The sequence below is a fragment of the Bison bison genome, unplaced genomic scaffold, assembly GCF_000754665.1.
Source record: "Bison bison bison isolate TAMUID 2011002044 unplaced genomic scaffold, Bison_UMD1.0 scf7180017864061, whole genome shotgun sequence".
Lineage (NCBI taxonomy): Eukaryota > Metazoa > Chordata > Mammalia > Artiodactyla > Bovidae > Bison > Bison bison.
In genome coordinates this window covers 6,311,308-6,331,475 of record NW_011494633.1, presented here as the reverse complement: position 1 = coordinate 6,331,475, position 20,168 = coordinate 6,311,308, and the positions used below count along the sequence as shown (strand labels likewise).

Sequence of the window (20,168 nt, the reverse complement as noted above, 5' to 3'; positions counted from 1 at the left end):
ACAGGGAGCGAAGGAAGGGGGAGGAGCGACTTCCGACAATCGGAAGTCAAGCCTGTCCCTTCTCCGCGCCTGCGCCCGCGGCGGGCTGGTTTCCGTTTCCGGTGGCGCCTCATTGTGGCGCGCTCCTGAAGCGTAGCGGTCGCTATGGAGCTGTTGGGCGAGTACGTCGGACTGGAAGGGCGGCGACAGCAGCTACGGGTGCCCTGTGAGGCGCCGGGCGTCACCGACCCTTTCCAGAGCTTGTTGTCCGGTGTGGCTCAGATGAGGGAGCTGGTGACTGAGCTCTTCGGCTCTCAGGTACAGCAGGAAGCACAGGACCGGGTGACGGCGGCTCCCGACGAGGCCTTGGACGGTGAGCTCTGAGACGGTTCTGGGAGCGACAGGAGGGCGGGCAGGGGCGCCCGGAGTGGGAGAAATTTCCTCAGGGAACCTGTGTAGAGCGACAAACTTGGAGAAGGTGAGCCTTGGGGGAAGAATTCCAAATTAAAAATTTTAGCTGTTTTCGCCAAATTTGGGCGGTACCTGGACTCATTTAGCAGGACTGCTTTTCACGATTCTCTTTTCATTTATGTCACACAAAAAAGTACTGAACGCCTACGGCCCTGTGCCAGTCCCTGGGCTGAACTCTGGAGAAAGAATGAAGTGAATGCGACTCAGTTCCTGTTCTTGTGGAACTCTGTGGGAGGTTAGACAGACAAACATTAAAGAGTAGAAGGAATGACCCTAGACTTCTCTGTAACTATTGCAAACCTGGAGAACCCAAGAAGGCTTCAGAGAGAACATGACTTCTAAGCTGGGCTTAGATGGATGGAAAGGAATTTTCCCAGGCGTGAATTTACAAATATGTTTGGAAAACTGCCATCTATTACAGAATAGGAACAGGTTCTGAAGATTGGAATAGATTTCAGATGAAAAAGGCTTCACTGTCAGGCACTCCCTTCATTTCCCAATGTGGTAGGTGCAGTTTGAAAGCAGAAATGGAAAATTTAACTGTATTCTTAAGTCTTGTCTTGAATACCCTGAGGTGAAGAACCTAAGAACTAAATATTGGAATTAGGGGTTACTTCCCCTGTTGTCATTGTTGAGGTTCAGTCACTCAGTTGTGTCCAATGCTGCAACTCCATGGACTGTAGCACACCAGGCTTCTCTGTCCTTCTCTGTCTCCCAGAGTTTGCTCAAATTCATGTACATTTAAACTGCAGTGCCATCCAGCCATCTCATCCTTTGTCTCCCCCTTCTCCTTCTGCCCTCAATCTTTCCTAGCAGCAGTCTTTTCCAGTGAGTCAGCTCTTTACATCAGGTGGCCAAATTATTGGAGCTTCAGCTTCAGCATCAGTCCATCCAATGAATATTCAGGGTTGATTTCCTTTAGGATTAACAGATTTCATCTCCTTGTCATCCAAGGGACCCTCAAGAGTCTTCTCCAGTACCACAGTTCAAAAGCATCAATTCTTCGGCACTCAGCCTTCTTTATGGACCAACCCTCACATCTGTACATGACTACTGGAAAAACCATAGCTTTGACTATACAGACTTTTGTCATCAGAGTGATGTCTCTGCTTTTAATACACTGTCTAGGTTTGTCATAGGTTTCCTTCCAAGGATCAAGTGTCTTAATTTCATGGCTACAGTCACTGTCTGCAGTGATTTTGGAGCCCAAGAAAATAAAATCTGTCACTGCTTCCACTTTTTCCCCTTCTATTTGTCATGAAGTGATGGGACTGGGTGCCATGATCTTTGTCTTTGAGTGTTGAGTTTTAAGCCAGCTTCTTCACTCTCCTCTCAGCTTCATCAAGAGTCTCTTTAGTTCCTCTTCACTTTCTGCTATTAAGGTCCTGTTATTTGTGTATCTGATGTTATTGATATTTCTCCTGGCACTCTTGATTCCAGCTTGTGCTTTCTCCAGCTTGGAATAAGCAGAGTGACAATATATAGCTTTGATGTACTCCCTTCCCAATTTTGAACAAGTTTGTTGTTTCCTGTCTAGTTCTAACTGTTGCTTCTTGACCCGCATACGGTTTTGGGATTGGAATAAAAACTGACTTTTTCCAGTTCTCTGGCCACTGCTGAGTTTTCCAGATTTGCTGACATGTCAAACAGCATCATCTTTTAGGATTCTAAATAGCTCAGCTGGAGTTTCATCACCTCCATTAGGTTTGTTCGTAGTCCTAAGGTCCACTTGACTCCAGGATATCCAGCTCTAGGTGAGTGACCACACCATTGTAGTTATCTGTGTCATTAAGACTTTTCTTGTATAGTTCTTCTGTGTAGTCTTGCCACCTCTTAACCTCTTCTGCTTCTGTTAGGTCCTTATCATTTCTGTCCTTTTATCGTGCCCATCTTTGCATGAAATGTTCCCTTGGTGTCTCCAATTTTCTTGAAGAGATCTGTCTTTCCCATTCTATTATTTTCTGTTTCTTTGCATTGTTCATTAAGAAGGCTTTCTTATCTCTCCTTAATATTCTTTGGAACTCTGCATTCAGAAGGGTATATCTTTCTCTTTCTCCCTTGCTTTTCACCTGTCTTCTTTCCTCAGCTCTTTGTAAAGCCTCCTTGGACAACCACTTTACCTTCTTGCATTTTCCTTTTACTTTGGAATGGTTTTGGTCACTGCCTACTGCACAGTGTCACAAACCTCCATCCATAGTTCTTCAGGCACTCTGTCTGCAAATCTCATTGCTTGAATCTATTTGTCACCTCCACTGTATAATCATAAGGGATTTCATATAGGTCATACTTGAATGGCCTAGTGATTTTTCCCTACTTTCTTCCATTTAAGCATGAATTTTATAATAAGGAGTTTATGATATGAGCCACAGTCAGCTCCAGATCATGACTGTGTGGAGGTTCTCCATCTAAAGTTGCAAAGAACATAATCAGTCTGATTTCAGTATTGACCATATAGTGATGTCCATGTGTAGAGGCATCTCTTGGATTATTGGAAAAAGGTGTTTGCTACGACCAGCATGTTCTCTTGACAGTACTCTTAACCTTTGCCCTGCTTCATTTTGTACTCCAAGGCCAAACTTGCCTGTTTCTCCAGGTATCTCTTGACTTCCTGCTTTTACATTCCAGTCCCCTATGATGAAAAGGACATCATTTTTGATATTAGTTCTAGAAGTTGTAGGTCTTCATACAACCAGTCAACTTTAGCTTCTTTAGCATCAGTGGTTGAGACATTGAGTTGGACTACTGTGATGTTGACTGGTTTGCCTTGGAAACGAACCGAGAGCATTCTGTCGTTTTTGAGATTGCACCCAAGTACTGCATTTCAGACTCTTTTGTTGACTATGAGGGCTACTTCATTTCTTTCCAAAGGATTCTTGACCACAGTAGTAGATATAATGGTCATCTGAATTAAATTCACCCATTCCCGTCCATTTTAGTTCCTGATTCCTAAAATGTCGATGTTCACTCTTGTCATTTCCTACTTGACTGTGTCCAGTTTACCTTCCAAACATTCCTGGTTTCTATACAATATTGTTCTTTACAACATCAGACTTTACTTTCACCACCAGACACATCCACAGCTGAGCATCATTCCCGCTTTAGCCCAGCTGCTTCATTCTTTCTGGGGCTATTAGTAATTGCCCTCTGTAGGGCAATTACTGCCCCCTTCCCCAGTAGCATATTGGACACCTTGCAACCTGGGGGCTCATCTTCAAGTGTCATCTTTTTGCCTTTTCATACTGTCCATGGGGTTCTCTGGGCAAGAGTACTGGAGTGGATTGGCATTTCCTTCTGCAGTGGACCATGTTTTATCAGAATTCTTCACTATGACACATCCATCTTGGGTGGCACTGTGCAGCATGGCTCGCAGCTTCATTGAATAACGCAAGCCCCTTCACCATGACAAGGCTGTGATCATGAAGGTGTAACTCCTCTGTAGAGGAGCTTAAACTGTACTGTACTTTCCTTTTCTTTCCATCTTGTTTACATCTTGATAGTGCCAGATAATATGATGGAACCAACTCAGAATATTATGTGAATTTCAAACAGTAGATTGTTTCCATTAGCATGAAGTCCTGGTTCTTGGCTCCAAAAGATCCTCTCGAAACTGTTGAAAATGCTGTCATTGGAATAAGGACAAGTATAGATGGAGCCATTTAAAAAAATGGCTTGCTGGAAAAATAACTTCTACCTTTTCTGCTAATAGTGGGTCAGTAATATCTTCATACAAGAGGACATGCTTTTGTATGTTTAACAAAGTCCCCAAAGTGTTTCAGTTTGAACTTCCTTTGTTGAAAATGGTAGAGGGACTTCCCTGGCGGTCCACTGGTTAAGACTATATGCTTCCACTGCAGGAAGCACGGGTTTGATCCCTGGTTGGGGAACTAAGATCCCTCATGCCCTGTGGTGCAGCCCAGGAAAAAAAAGTGATAGAGATTAAAATGATGAATTTTATCTTATATAAATCATATCTCAATTAACAAGTACAAAATTTTTTAAATGTAAATATTACAAAAGTGATAGAATGCAATACTAAAATGACAAATGGTGATCATTTTGTATGTACAGAAATATTGAGTCATGGTGTTGTACACCTGGTACTAACAGTGTTGTGGGTCAGCTATACTTCAGTTGAAAAAATTATCATCATAGTGACCAAAAAAGACAATCCAGTTGCCAGGTGTGCAGAAAACTTGAAGAGACAGTGCTCCAAATAAGATATACAAATGGCCAATAAGCACATGATGCTGAACATCACTGGCTTTTAGAGAAAGGCGAATCAAAGCCACAATAACATAGCGTGTCATACCCACCAGGAAGGCTATAAAGAACAGTAACACGTGTTTTGACTAGGATGTGAAGAAATTGGAGCCCTCATACGTTGCTGGTGGAAACGTAAAATGGGGTACCTTCTTTGGAAAACACTTTGATAGTTCCTCAGAAAAGTTAAATGTAAAATTATCATTCGACCCAACAATTCTAGTCCTAGAGATTCTTAGTTCCACTCCAAGTTCTCCCAAGACAGCTGGAAAAATGTTCCCATAAAAACAAATGCGCATGTGTTCATAGCTGCATCATTGATAGTAGCTAAAAAGTAGAAATAACACAAATATCCATCATCTTATGAGTGGATATACAAAATGTGTATCCATCCATACAGTGGAATATTCCTCAGCAACAAAAAGGAATGAAGTATTGATAAATGCTATACAATGTGAATGAACTTTGAAAGCACAAGTGAAAGAAGGCAGACACAAAAGGCCATATATTTTGATTCATTTATATGAAATGTCCAGAACAGACAAAGCTGAGGGGTAAGAAAATAGACTTTTGTTGTTTTTCAATCGCTCACTCGTGTCCAACTCTTTGCGACTCCTTGGACCGAAGCACGCCAGGCCTCCCTGTCCATCACCAACTCCTGGAATTTTATCAAATTCATGTCCATTGAGTCGATGATGCCATCCAACCATCTCATCCTCTGTTGTTCCCTTCTCCTCCTGCCTTCTATCTTTCCCAGTATCAGGGTCTTTTCCAATGAGTCAGCTCTTCGCATCAGGTGGCCAGAGTATTGGAGCCTAGCATCAGTCCTTCCAATGAATATTCAGGGTTGATTTCCTTTAGGATTGACTGGTTTCATATCTTGCAGTCCAAGGGACTCTCAAGAGTCTTCTCCAACACCACAATGAAAAGCATCAATTCTTTTGACACTCAGCCTTCTTTATAACTCTTACATCCATACATGACTACTGGAAAAACCATCGCTTTGACTATATAGACCTTTGTTGTCAAAGTGATGTCTCTGCTTTTTAATATGCTGTCTAGGTTTGTCATAGCTTTCCTTCCAAGGAACAAGCATCTTTTAATTTCACGGCTGCAGTCATCATCTGCAGTGATTTTGGAGCCCAAGAAATTAAAGTCTCACTTTACATTGTTTCCTCATCTATTTGTCATGGAGTGATGGGACTGGATGCCATGATCTTCATTTTTTGAATGTTGAGTTTTAAGCCAGCTTTTTCACTCTCCTATTTCACCTTCATCAAGAGGCTCTTTAGTTCCTCTTCTCTTCTGCTATAAGGGTGGTGTCATCTGCATATCTGAGGTTATTGATATTTCTCCCAGCAGTCTTGATTCCAGCTTGTGCTTCATCCAGCCTAGCATTTCTCATGATACACTCTGCATATAAGTTAAATGAGAAAAGTAGATTAGTGATCGCCAAAGGCTAAGGGGAATGGGAAGCGAAAGTGAAAGTCACTCAGTTGTGTCTGACTCTTTGCAACAACATGGACTGTACAGTCCATGGGATTCTCCAGGCCAGAATACTGGAGTGGGTACCCTTTCCCTTCTCCAGGGGATCTTCCCAACCCAGGGATAGAATCCAGGTCTCCGGCAATGCAGTTGGATTCTTTACCAACTGAGCCACAAAGAAATCCCAAGAATATTGGAGTGGGTAGCCTAACCCTTCTCCATTGGATCTTCCCAACCCAGGAAGGGGAAGTGACTGCTAATTGGTATGAGATTTCTTTCTTGGAAGATGAAATGTATTCTAGAATTAGTGATGATGGTTTTATAACCTAGTGACTATCTAAATCAATAATCTGTACACTTTGAAAGTGAATTTTATGGTGTATGAATTATATCTCCAAAAAAAGGTGATAGAAGGGAAAGGTTTTAATCATAATTTCTGCAGTCTTTTTAACTGTACATATTGCTAATTTGATATGTGCATTGTTTTATTAATCCCTGAAGTGAAATGATCTCATTATCAACCATTTTAGCTATCTATATTTCTTTCAACCACTGAACATATTGTCATACAACAAATATTTGTTTTAAAAGGTGATGATGAAGATGATTCAGAAGATGAAAATAACACTGATAACAGAACTAATTCAGATGGACCATCTGCAAAACGGCAAAAAACACCATCTTAACTAGCTTTTATGAAATTTAAAAGACTGCTACCATATTTTATTTACCACACACTGACATTTAAGGAAGACTTGTGCTCTAATTTGGAAAGTGTTTGTTTTTTTCCCCTGGGACAGTTTTGTCAAAGAGGAAACTTTTCTTCTGTTTTCATCAAAGAAAGACATAAATGCATAGAAATGAATCCCTTTTCTTGAGTGAGAAGTCAGTTTCAGATCATGGAAATAAAATAGACATTTAATAATGTATAATATCCAGTAAGTTGGCAACTGAATTCTTACTTAATACTGTTTAAATACCCGTTGGATTAAATTGTGTGGTGTCTACATGTTTTAGCTTCTGCTTCTGTTATGAAAATATATGTCAAGGTTTATGGACAATAACATTTCAAGGAACTGACATGAACAAGTGATGAAAATGAGGTGTTAAATTTAAAAATGGCAGGTGCTTCCTTGGTGGTGAAGTGGCTAAGACTCTGCATTCCCAATGCAGGGGGCCTAGGTTCCTTCCCTGGTCGGGGAACTAGATCCTGCATGCTGCAGCTAGAGTTTGCATGCCACAACCAAAGACCCAGCATGATGAAATGAAGATTCTGCACGTGCCACAACTAAGACCTGGTGCAGCCAAATAAATGTGTTAGTTAATTAATTTAAATTTAAGAATGGCAATTCCATGTAAGTAGAAGGAAAATGGGAATAGTGAGAAATACTGAAGGGAAGGAGAGCCCTTGAGAGATACCCAAGAAAACCTTGAATCCACACCTGAACTCAATATACAGACTTCTGGAGATGATACCACTCAACAGATAGATGTTTAACTTGTACCTTAAGAGAGTCAAACTGGGGTGTGCTTTTATGCTGGTGATAATGCTGTTTATGTTAACACACGTGTAAGTCTTTAGGTAAGCAACTTCTGTGTTGACTATAACTTAAGATATTTCATGTCATTCTGTAGTCAGACTTTGATTTTGCTTAACAAGGAACTATCAGATCCTTTAAATACATATATGTATATATTCCTAAAATGTGTGTGTGTGTGTATTCCTTTTCTGCTTGTCAGAGAGACTGAGGTATTTTTCATTTACTACACATATAAATGTTTCCTGATTCATTTTGATAGCTAAACTACAGGGAATAAAATCAAGTAGCAGGTACCTATTGAAACACAAATAGTCACAGAATTTTAAGTTGGAAGTAACCTTAAAGATGATATGATTTACTCAGAGATGAATTGAATCTTAGATATTTTCCTTGAGTTACAGAACTTACTGGCAGAGCTGGGTTATACACACAGCCTTTAAAAGATTACCATAGTACTTTCGCAGTTACACATTCTGAAATCTGTAGCTTACAAAGTACATGGTATTAAAGAAATTGAATTTACACACCTTTTTATATGTTTAAAGTATTGTTTTAGTTGGAACATCAGGCTTCTACCAAGTACTCTTATGTAATTAAAACAGTACCAACTAGAAAAAGTTTTAAATGGTCAGAAATTACCTTGTTTGTTTAGTTTGTGATATGTCTCTACTATTGGAACTTCAGGTCAGTTACTGATTTACAATAATCTTTTATCTTTATACGTTCCTTAAAAAAACTTGGGACTTCCCTGGTGATCCAGTGGTTAAGACTCCAAGCTCCCAATGCACGGGGCCTGGTTCAATCCCTGGTCAGGGAACTAGATCCCACATGCTGCAACTAAATATCCCGAGTGCTGCAACTAAGACCTGGCACAGCCAAATTAAATAAATAAATAATTTAAAAAATAATAGTAATAACTTAACCTGTGAAATTAAAATAGTTCATAGTTTTAAAGTAATACCTGAACTTTGCTCCTGAATATTTTATCTCCTTTGTTTAGTAAATATGTTTATAAAAAAGAAATACCAAGATATTCATGCTTGAGGTCTGGTGTTTGGAGGTCTGGGTTATAAGTCTGATGGATCTTTTTCTGATTCTAATACTGTCTTCATAAGTGAGCCACATGTATGACAAAAAAGGTTTTGAAGGTGTGAGGGGCTAGTTTGAAGAACCAGTATAAGAGAGATGCCTTGCCGATTTTCTGATCTGCTGCCTTTCAAAGGTAATAACGATAGCCACAGACGCACAGGACACAGTTAATGTCTGAAACAGCTCTGCAACTTTACTTTCATACAAGAAAGTCAACCCCACAGTCCTACCTAAAAATAATCTGGATGCTAGACTGAGATAATCTTTTAAAATATGAAACATGGAGTTCTAAATGTGAAATACATGGGCATATACAAATAGATGTGTGTTCTAAAAGTAAGTGCTTTTGTGTCACATTAAGAAATACTTCCAGTAAAGTTCTGTGACCAAGGGCAAGAACTTTTACTGTTTTATAATAGGTTGCTGTTGCTTGGCTACAATATTAGTTAGGAAGTTTGAACAAACATTTCCTCCAGCAGAACTTTCTTGGCTTCTGAGATGTTAGGCCTCATACTGTCTTTCTGTGGAACCTAGCCCCCTGTACTGACGCCCTCATGTTATGAAGTATACTCTATTAGAATTATTTCTTCAAGCTGCTCAATTTTTGAAAAACTTTTATTGAGAAGACTTGTATTTTTAAGAAAATAGAGTTTATGTTTTCTTCCAAATGGGACAATCGGTTGGAGACATCTGTGGCTCTTGGTTTATTTTGTGGTAGTTTAATCTAGATCCTATTTAGCCTATTGAAGTTACACCTGTTCCTCAGTATAATTAATTCATTTTACAAATATAGTGTATCATTTTTTATGATACACTAACATGCTGCAGTAAGTGATATGATAACGTATAAGATATGATAACATACTGCAGTAAGGCGCATACACAAAACATCCTGAAAACACAGGCTTTCTAACTCACTTTCAACCACTATGCTGTGATAAAACGATTACAGGAAATTCCTGTTTGAACTTACCCTGGTGGGCGGCTGAGCACCACTGAGTAAAACTGTACTAGAGTTTGCAGTTATGTCACTATGGTAGTTACAAATAAATTAACATTGTTTGGGGAAATTATGGTCATTTTGTGATTTCGTCTTGCATATTTAAGTATATAGTAAGATTAGCATGTAAAATTATTAGAGAAATTGGAGGATATTTGTAAAATAACAAATGAGAAACAAGTTGGTTTTTGTGATAAAGTTGGGTTCTTTTCTCACTACTTTGAACATAATTTCAGGTAGATTCAAGATTTAGAGTATAAAATAATATTTAAAAAAACACAAAAAGTACTAAAAGAAAATGGACTAAGTTTTTTTTTTTTTAATAGTATCAGAGTGAGTAAGGATACCTAAGCAAGACTTTAAGAAATCCAAACACTGTGATAGAAAAGATTAATAAATACATTTCAGTTCAATTCAGTTCAGTCGCTCAGTCGTGTCCGACTCTTTGCGACCCCGTGAATCGCAGCACGCCAGGCCTCCCTGTCCATCACCAACTCCCGGAGTTCACTCAGACTCACATGCAGCAAGTCGGTGATGAAGAGGGTTAGGGTTAGGGTTAGGGTTAGCCATCTCATCCTCTGTATTTATATGGTGGTAAACATTTCTGAACATTCTGTAAATGAGGTTAAAAGTAGAGTAAAGTATTTAGTGTTTTCAACAGAAATGACCAAGAACTAACATGGCTTTTATAGCTCTCACGTGTACCAGTCAGAAAGACAATAGAAATTTCACTTCAAATAAATGAAAATTAAAACCACAATGCAGTATCATTTTTTTACTTTTCAGACTGAAAGGTCAAAAGTTTTGATGCAATATTGAGCTGGAAAGGGTGTGAAATCCATAAGATGCTGGTGGTGAGAGTGTAAATTGGTATAAGCTCCTTATAAGTCAAGTTGACTCTGTCAAAATTTAAAGATGTGGTGCTCTTGGGCCCCATCAGCAATTTCTCTATCAGCAATTTCAGTGATAGAATTTATCCTATGGATAATAGCATACATATACACAGATACATTTACAAGATAATTGATTGCAACATTATTCTTGGTAACAGGATTGGTAGTGGTGGTTTAGTCAATAAGTCATGTCCATCTCTCGCAATGCCATGGACTGTAACCCGCCAGGCTCCTCTGTCCATGGGATTTTCCCCGACAAGAACACTGGAGTGGGTTACCATTTCCTTCTCCAGAACAGCAGATTATAAACAACCTAAATGTTTTATCAGCAGAAGACCCTAGTTAATTAAAGTAGAAGCATTTCAGTACAATAATTCTGTGCAGCCATTAAAAAAAAGACCATGTGTTGTTAAGGATCCATCTCCAGGATATGATGCTAAAGGAAAACTTAGCAAAATACACAACAGTGTGTAGAATGCTTCTAGTGGAGAGTACTGGCTAGATACACATATAGTATCTCTGAAAGGAGAGTCGGACTGCATCTGGGAAGAGGGAGATGGGGTTGGGAGTGAGAGGGAGATTTTTCATTGTATCCTCTTGTTCTCTTTGCATTTTTGCCTGCCAATGCAGGAGACATGAGTTTGATCCCTGGTCTGGGGGGATCCCCCATACCTCAGAACAATTAATCCCATGTGCCATAAGTATTGAGCCTATGTTCTAGAGCCCGAGAACTGCAACTACTGAAGCCCATGCACCCTAGAGTCCCTGCTTTGCAAAAGAGAAGCCACTGCAGTGAGAAGCCTGAGCACCGCAACCAAAGAGTAGCCCCTGCTTGCAGCAGCTAAAGAAAAGCCTGTGCAGCAATGAAGACCCAGTGCAGCCAAATATTTTTAAAAAAGAAAGAAAGCATGTGCTACATATTTTTCCACAAAAGCAGGGGGGAAAATCATGCTTTAAAAAAAATCCAGTTTTTTTTATTATTATTGTTTTTTGGCTGTGCTGGATCTTCATTGCCGCGTGGGGTGTCTTTAGCTGCAGTGATGGGGGAGGGGTGCTGCCTAGTGTGGCACACGGGCTTCTCACTGTGGTGGTTTCTCTTGGTGCAGAGCGTGGGCTCTAGGCTAGGCGGGTACAGCAGTTGTGGCTCCCAGTCTTTGTTGCTTCACAGCACGTGGGCTCTTCCCAGATCAGAAATCAAATCCATGTCTCCTGGACAGATTCTTTACCACTGAGCCACCAGGGAAGCCCCCCATGCTTTTTTTAAAAATTCATTTATTTTAATTGGAGGCTAATTACTTTACAGTATTGTACTGGTTTTTGCCATACACTAACATGAATCAGCCATGGGTGTACATATGTCCCCCATCCTGAACCCCCACCCACTTCCCTCCCCATTCCATCCCTCAGGGTCATCCCAATACACCAGCCCTGAGTGCCCTGTCTCAGGCATCGAAGCTAGACTGGAGATCTATTTCACATATGGTAATACACGTGTTTCAATGCTATTCTCTCAAATCATCCCACCCTCGCCTTCTCCCACAGAGTCCAAAAGTCTGTTCTTTACATCTGTGTCTCTTCTGCTGTCTCACATATAGGGTCATTGTTACCATCTTTCTAAATTCCATATGTATGTGTTAATATACTGTATTGGTGTTTTTCTTTCTGACTTCACTCTGTATAATAAACTCCAGTTTCATCCATATCATTAGAACTGATTCAAATGCATTCTTTTTAATGGCTGAGTAATATTCCATTGTGTTTATGTACCACAGCTTTCTTATTCATTCATCTGCTGATGGACATCTGGGTTGCTTCCATGTCCTGGCTATTGTAAACAGTGCTGCGATGAACATTGGGGTACACGTGTCTCTTTCAATTCTGGTTTCCTTGGTGTGTATGCCAGGCAGTGGGATTGCTGGGTCATATGCCCCTGTGCTTTTAAATAAGGGCAGTTGAGCCATGTTAACAGTTTAAAACGTTGTTGTGTAAATAATTCAGGCCAGAAATTAAGCAATCCAGGCTTAAGAATGTCCACATTTCCCATCTGACTACTGTTATGTCAGAAGGGGAGTAGAAGGCAGTTTCTAAAGAGGTTAGGAGAGCTGGGCTAAGTACGAGATAGGGTAACTTTAATAAAAAAAGGAGGTATTTCTAAAACTGATGGGCCTAGCTGTAACCCTCTATTGTTCAGTCCTGTCTGACTCTTTGCAACCCCATGGACTGTAGCACGCCAGGCCTCCCTGTGCCTCACCATCTCCTGGAGTTTGCCAGAGTTCATGTCCATTGCATTGGTGCGTTTATACAGTCCATTACAACTATATAAAAAGCTGTAACCCTCTAGCAAGTGCATTATTCTCAAAATATAAAAAGAATTTCCCAGTGTTAACTGTAACTATTCCAGTTCTCAGGTGACCTTTGGGATCAGAATTGCTCTATTTAAAGGCATGGCCCAGGAAACAGTGAATGCTAGACAGTAAGCCTCTATTTATATCTTTTAAAAAGTAGCAGCTCACATTGGAGCAGCACAAGGCTATTAGGTACAGTTTTAAATAGAAATTTACTCTCATGCCAAAATTCTGCTGGGAATAGAAGTAACTTCTAGAGGCACCATTACTAGTTTAAGTGAGTGCTTTAATTTAGGGCCAAGATATTGCCCGCTGATACCAGAGTGCTGAAGATGTCTTCTGTAGCTTTAAGATGTTGTCAAGATACTTGCTGCATTTGTTTGGTGGTTTAGGAAACCATTGTCTTCATGATTGTAATTAAAGAACTTCTAAGTGGTGACTCTGAAAACCTTGTTTGTGAATGTGGTCTGTTTTTCTTGCATCAGTAAGAAAAATGCCAAGATAGCCAACATCACAAGAATTGTTGGCAAAACTAAATTGGGAGACTCATTTTAATCTTGGCCTTAAAAAGAGATTATCCCCACATGCTGAAACCTGAAAGAGCTTAATAACCAAAGTTACCTAGAACACGTGACACATTATGCCATGCACTTTGTTTTTGTTTGGAAAGTGGTAGTCCCACAGTAGTGTCCGACTCTGTGATACCATAGACTGTAGCCTGCCAGGCTCCTCTGTCCATGGAATTCTCCAAGCAAGAATACTGGCAGGGGAAGCCATTTCCTTCTCCAGGGGATCTTCCCGAGCCAGGGATCGAACCCGGGTCTCCTGCATTGCAGGCAGGTTCTTTACCATCTGAGCCACCAGGGAAACCCATGCAGTCAATAACCTTAATCTTTTTTCTCTCTGGAGAGTGAAGTAGATTGTTTTGTAGCCTAGTGAGAGTTGTCGAGTGGCAGTAAAAATCATTCATGTAGTAAGTAATCACTAGGCACCTACTATGTGCCAGGCACTGTTCTGGGCATAGGCTGCATGACATGAACAGACAAGTGCCTGCCCTTATGGAATTTAGATTCTGACAAAATGTGTAACATGTCATATGATGGGAAGTGCTCAGGAGAAAAGCAGGGGAGGCGGATGGTTGATTTTAAATAGGGTGGTCAGAGGCAGCCTCACTAAGCTGACAGTTGAACAGAGGTCTAAAGAACATGATGGAGCTGGTCAGAACTGAGCATTCAAGCAGAAGGTACACTGAGCCCAGAGGCCCTGAAACATGTTTTTCTGGCTTGTTCTAGAATCAACAAGAAGACCAGTGTGGGTGGCGTGGAGCAAGGGATGGAGGGGGGTGGTAGAAGATGAAGTCAGGGGCCACTTAGAACTTTGTGTGCCACATTAAGGACTTTGACTTTTATTCTGAGAAGGGAAACTATGGAAGGATTTTTGAGAAGAGTAACATTTTTAAATGATCCCTCACCACGTGTTTAATAGTAGGCTTGTAGGGGACTTGAGCAGATTCTGGTGGTTGGAGAGATCAGCAGCTTATCTTTAAATAGGTTAAATTGCAGGTGCCTGGTAAGATACCTTAGTAAATATCAGGTAGGTGGTTAGCTATTCAAGACTGGAGCTCAGGAAAGAAATTTGAGTTTTAAAGCCATGAGCCTGGATAAGATGACAAGGGAGTAGAAAAGAGAACGTGGGCATGCTATGTCTTAGAAATTGAGTAGATGCCCCAAAGAGGAACCAGCAAAGGGCATAGGAAAAGCTGGTGAGGCAGAAGACTAATAGAAAAGTATCTAGAATTGGGCTATTTAGCCACATGTGGCTGTTGAATTAAAATGTAAAATTCAGTTCGTCAGTCACACTAGCCGCATCTCAAGGCCTCATTTCATGTGGCTTCTGGCTGTTGACAGGGACAGGACAGATAGAGGACATTTCCATCATCACTAAAATTCTATTGAGCAGTACTGTTCCAGAAGCCAACAGAAGAAAATACTTCAAGGACAAGGGACTGTGTCCAAAAGTAATTTGAGGGGGAGTTCCCTGGTGGTCCAGTGGTTAGGATTCCATGCTTTCAGTGCCAAGGGTGTGGGTTCAGTCCCTGGTTAGGGAACCAAGATTCCCCCAGGGAATGGCATGGCCAAAAAACGTAATTTGAAGACAGACTTGACCACTGGGTTTAGTTATATGTAAATGACTGGCAACCTGTTGACAAGAGAGCGACTTTGATAGAGTCAGAGACAAAAACCTGACAAGTATATTCAGGATAAATTGGACAACAGGAATCAGGAAATACAGACACCTCGTTCCCCACCGTGAGCTGGGGCTGGCAGCTGTCTGCAGTCTACCTGGTGTGGTCCTGTCTACACTGACGTCCCTGCCACTGAGGGTCCTGACATGCCCGGCCTGAAGCTCCCAGTGCCCCACGCCCAGATCCATTCCAAACCACTACAGGAGCAGCTCAGGACCGTGGATGTTACCACTGGGCTCACCTCCTGCTTCCTGTTTCCTCCTGCCTGGTGCTGGGCCTTGGCCACACCTGGAGAACTACAAGAAGCAGGAGTCCTCTCCTTTATCTGTGACCTGACCACCCCCAGCCTGAACTGATCATGTCTGCTGCATTACTGGCTGACCTCCCCTAGAACTTGGCCTTCAGTTACAGTGACCTTCTGCATCTGACCTTCATGACCTCTCTCCATGGCTGATATCCCAGGACCACACATATTAGTTTATAAGACTGCTCAGTAGGGCTCCTCGTAACAAGTGATTTAATATTTAAACCTTGGGAAAAAATGTTGAAAAAGAATATATAGACACCTTTTTAAAGATTTGCAGAATTCAAACAGCTGGCGTGAGCCTACCATGAAATGTTTGTTACAAACGCTGTTCCAGAGAGAGCTCTCAGTGACTAACAGTTGAGGCTTCATGGTGCATAAAAACCCCTGGCCCAAAAGAAAGAAAACAACAACACTCCAGCCCAGTGACTCTCAACCCTAACAGACTTGCTTGAAGAGCTCTCAAACATGATTGCCTTGGCCCCTCTCCCAGGGATTGATAGCTGGGAAGGGACCCTGGCATTGTTTATATGAGGTTTGCAGTTTTTTATATTTCCTTGAGTGATTATAATATCAGACAGAGTTCAAGACCCACTCACTGCCGTAGATCAAAACAAAAATATCAATGCATGATGATTCCCAACCATGGTCTAGAATTATGTAGAACATTATAAACATATTGGAGAACTTATAAAGTATGGCACTTATTTGATGCAAAAACGAGACGTGGTATTGTGATAACCTTTTCTGCCAGTGTTTTAGAGAGACTGAGAACATTAAATCCATCAAGAAGGAAATCAACAGTAGATAATTTTAACAAAGACTTTAACACAACTCATGGTGAACAAACATGCAGGTTTGATTATTCTCTGGGTGCTGTCACTTCAGAGCACTTTGATTCCACTTCCCCGAAGAAAAGCTTTTTTTTTTTTTTGCAAGGGTTAAATATATTTATTCATGTAAAGTGTTTTTTTTTTTTAATTTTATTTTTAAACTTTACATAATTGTATTAGTTTTCGAAAGCTTTGTTTGAAGTAGAATCAAATTCTAAGGGAATCACATTTTTCCCTTTAAAACTGTAGTGTTGTTTTTTTTAATGACTTTCTTTCTTTATTTTTGGCTGTGCAGGGTCTTCAGTTGCTGCATGGACTTTTCTCTAGTTGCAGCAAACGGGCTACTCTCTAGTTGCAGTGTGTGGGAGAATTTACTAGAATTTTAAGTCTAAGAAAGTCTCCCTCAATAAAATACGGAATTACTACTTTACAAGACAAATAGCAAACTCACAAACCTTTCATTACATAATTTGTAAAACAAAAAGTGATGGAAATAATGTTCTTAAACGATTTCCAAACTAGCACTGCCTCAGGACAAATCAAATAAAACAAGAAACTATGCAATGACTTTTCTTAAATTATGTCCCTTTTTTGATAAGCAGTATAGTAGAATGATATAGCTGGAGATTTGAAGCCAGATATCCTGGGTTCAAATCCTGGCTCTTCCACAAGCAGTGTGACCAACAAGTTATTAATTCTGTGTGCCTCAGGCTGCCTCATTTTCCTCTTCTGTAAGGTGGTACTAGTCCCAACATACACTTGCATCATAGAACTCTCATGCAGCAGAATCTGTATGTCTCAGGAATCTGCCTGCAGCCATGCATACTTCTAGTAAGCACTCAAAAGATGCAAGTGATTTGGTTACCTGTCCCTTGCAAAAACATGTATTTCAAACTGTTACTTAATTTGAAGACTCAGTGTATCAGTGTCCTGTAGCAAAAAAACATTTCAGTAACTAGACCTTTGGAAGTAGTAAAGGAGAGAAATGAGACTACTGGAGAAGAATCTGATTGTGCCAAGGACACCTGCTTAATCTTTCAAGTAAAAGCTTCCTATGGAATGCCCAGCCTTCCATTCTGGTCAAACCTGACTTAAAGCTGCTTGAAGACTTTGATTTTCAGTAGCTCATACAAATTGAGAAAAACCTTTCTTCAGTTCTTTTCCATTTATTAGCATGGTTAGGCAGACAGTACCCAGTGCTGAAACATCTGTCATCTGTGAGAAGCCCTACAGCTCAGTGATTAGGAATAAAGGCATCAGATGCCGGGTTAGGCTTTGGCTTTGCTTCTTGGCTATGTGACCTTCAGCAAGTTACAGAACTTCAGCTCACTGTCCTTACCTGTAAAATCTGGATGATAATAACTGTTATCTCATAGGGCTGTTGGAGGACTACAAGAGTTGATTCACGTTAAAGCTCTTAGAGCCCAAGAGAAGCACCAAAAAATGTTACGATTCTTATTAAAACTCAGTGTACAACATTTCTCTGGTATTGATGACATAACTATAAAAATATATCTTGATCTCACCCAGAAAAAAAAGAAAAAAAAATTCCTAAAATCTAGTTTTCCATTTTTCAGTTATCTGTATTGTTACCAGACATGAGGTAGTGAGTACAAATCCAAGAGGCAGTACAGGGATCACATCTCCATGCAGTTAACCTATCGCCTGAAGACTAGACTTTAGGCAGAAAAGAAAATCAGAGGGCTGGTGACTTGAGAGCATCGTTTAGATAGCACACATCTGACAGGGACTGGACTGCTTTCATTGAACACCTTGTTTCCATTTTCTATGTGTTAGATTACTCAGCTTTCAAACATTTAGTCTTTTCCCAAGTAGGTTTTTTTTTTAAATTGCATTAATAATTCTAGCTAATGAACAGCACCCGTAGCATTACCAAAAGGAAGATCACATTTTGCTTCTCAAGACACCCATCACCTCAATAATTTCATACCAATTTCTCACAAGCTGATAGCAAACGAGCATAGTGGCTTAGCTACAATGGGATGAACTGGTGTTTTAGTTTGAAGAATTTTAAAGCAAGCCAAGTAATTGTATAAAATTTAAATTTTATGACCATGTTTGGACCTTTTTACATTAAGCACAATGGAAATGTTCATATTCATTTTTCCCCAAAGGAAAATTTTCTGAATTATCACTATGTTGCACAGTAAAATAAAAATATGAGTCCAGGTACTTATTCAAGTTTCTAAGGAATGCAAATAACAGATAAAATTTTACTTCCAAAATCTGAAGTCATCCACATGATTTTGTAGTACTGATTCTCAGTCTTTACCTAAAAACTCATTATTCAGATAAAGTTAGCCCCCTAGCCACATTCTTTAAAAAGCTTCTGCCCCACCACAACTTCCTGAGATCTGTGAAGAAACTGCAGTCTTGTGATCAGGCTCCATATCATACTGGCAGTTTTGTACTTGTAAGGAAAAGATGATGACGGATTTTATGTGTCAATCAGTTGTAGTCTGCTGATCTGATTAGAAGCCTTGACAAATGCTTGGTGGCGATTGCATATAACTGCCAGGCATATGGGAATAATACAGTAGCCCACCGTTTTGGGGTCAGCTCTTGTACAAGAGTAAAGGAATAAAAACATCTGTAAGTAAGGTATCAGAAAAACAACTGTCCAGAACCAAAAAGGCAGGGAGAGCAACCGAGTTTTCAAGGAGTGTGTCCACGTGGTTCCTTCAAGGGGCTCCTCTGGGTGCTGTTGAATGTGTTCCAAGGCCAGCCTGTTGTAAGTCTCATTTATTTCAAAAACGTAGTAAAATGCTGCTGCACTTGCTAATAGATACAGTCCCACTCCGATCCATCCCATCCGCTGACGGAAATTCATCATTCTCCATGCTCTGTGCCTGCCAGTTAGAAACAAGTTAGGGTCTAGTAATGCTGTCATGGCAACTATTCCAAATGTACTTAACTTTTTTTCCCCCAATGAGCTCTAAAATACCCCATAACGCATTTGAGGTTTTAAATAAATTTACATCTATTAAGAAATGTAAACAACTTACAGGTCGTTTTATGTAATAGATATGATAAAGTTTAATTATATATTGAGCATGCTTTTTATTGTAGCCCACAGATAAATCACTATATCTGACTTAAACAGGTCCAGCACACCGCCCCTTAAACTGTAATTAAATTAATTTCCTACGGAACAGTTCACTGTTAACAGTTCAAATACTTTCTGATTTAACAGTATTGCTGCAAACATGAACGCTTAGTTCTTCAAGTCAAACCTATGTCGGAGCCCCCAAGTTAAGACAGTAACTCTTAAACACTTACAGTGGTCCCGAAAATCTTCCTGTTCCCACGGCAAGCGTTAAAGAGTCACTCAGTTCTGAATAATCGGGTGGCTTTGGCATTTCAGAGAAAAAGCCACCATAAAAGAAATCCCCCGGGGTCACCGGCTGGGAGAATGGTGAGCACGGCCAGCCTGGAGCAAAGACTAAGTGTGATTAAGCACAGCGTGACTGCAGCCGGTCACGCGGGGGGCTGGCCCCCGTCGCTGCTGCCCGAGCCCCAGCCTGTGTCGGTCGGCCCAGCCGGGAGGCTTCCCCCGACACCTGGGCCTTCCCTGCAGCCGGCCCCGCCCCCTGTCGCGCAGCAGGGGCCGCCGGCCGCGACCAGGGCTGCACAGGCGGCGCCAGACCCGGGCCTCTCCGCCTTGCAGCGCCGAGAGCCCAGTGCCGGGCAGCGGCCACCGGC

The 20,168-nt window shown here is 40.8% G+C and overlaps 2 protein-coding genes across 2 annotated transcripts; one reads left to right on the top strand and one right to left on the bottom strand.

Annotated features, from left to right (window-relative positions):
• The first annotated feature begins 48 nt into the window (after positions 1-48).
• Positions 49-8,475, top strand: LOC104985826 (chromosome unknown open reading frame, human C14orf142). The gene is made up of 2 exons (XM_010836209.1): positions 49-352; positions 6,787-8,475. The coding sequence occupies exons 1-2, from the start codon at positions 145-147 to the stop codon at positions 6,879-6,881; spliced, it is 303 nt and encodes a 100-aa protein (XP_010834511.1). The 5' UTR covers positions 49-144; the 3' UTR covers positions 6,882-8,475.
• Positions 8,476-17,595: 9,120 nt separating this feature from the next.
• TMEM251 (transmembrane protein 251) lies at positions 17,596-20,168 on the bottom strand. Its single transcript, XM_010836208.1, has 2 exons — positions 19,746-20,168; positions 17,596-19,315 (listed from the first exon to the last, which is right to left on the bottom strand). Exons 1-2 carry the CDS (start codon positions 19,823-19,825, stop codon positions 18,904-18,906), a joined length of 492 nt encoding a protein of 163 aa, XP_010834510.1. The 5' UTR covers positions 19,826-20,168; the 3' UTR covers positions 17,596-18,903.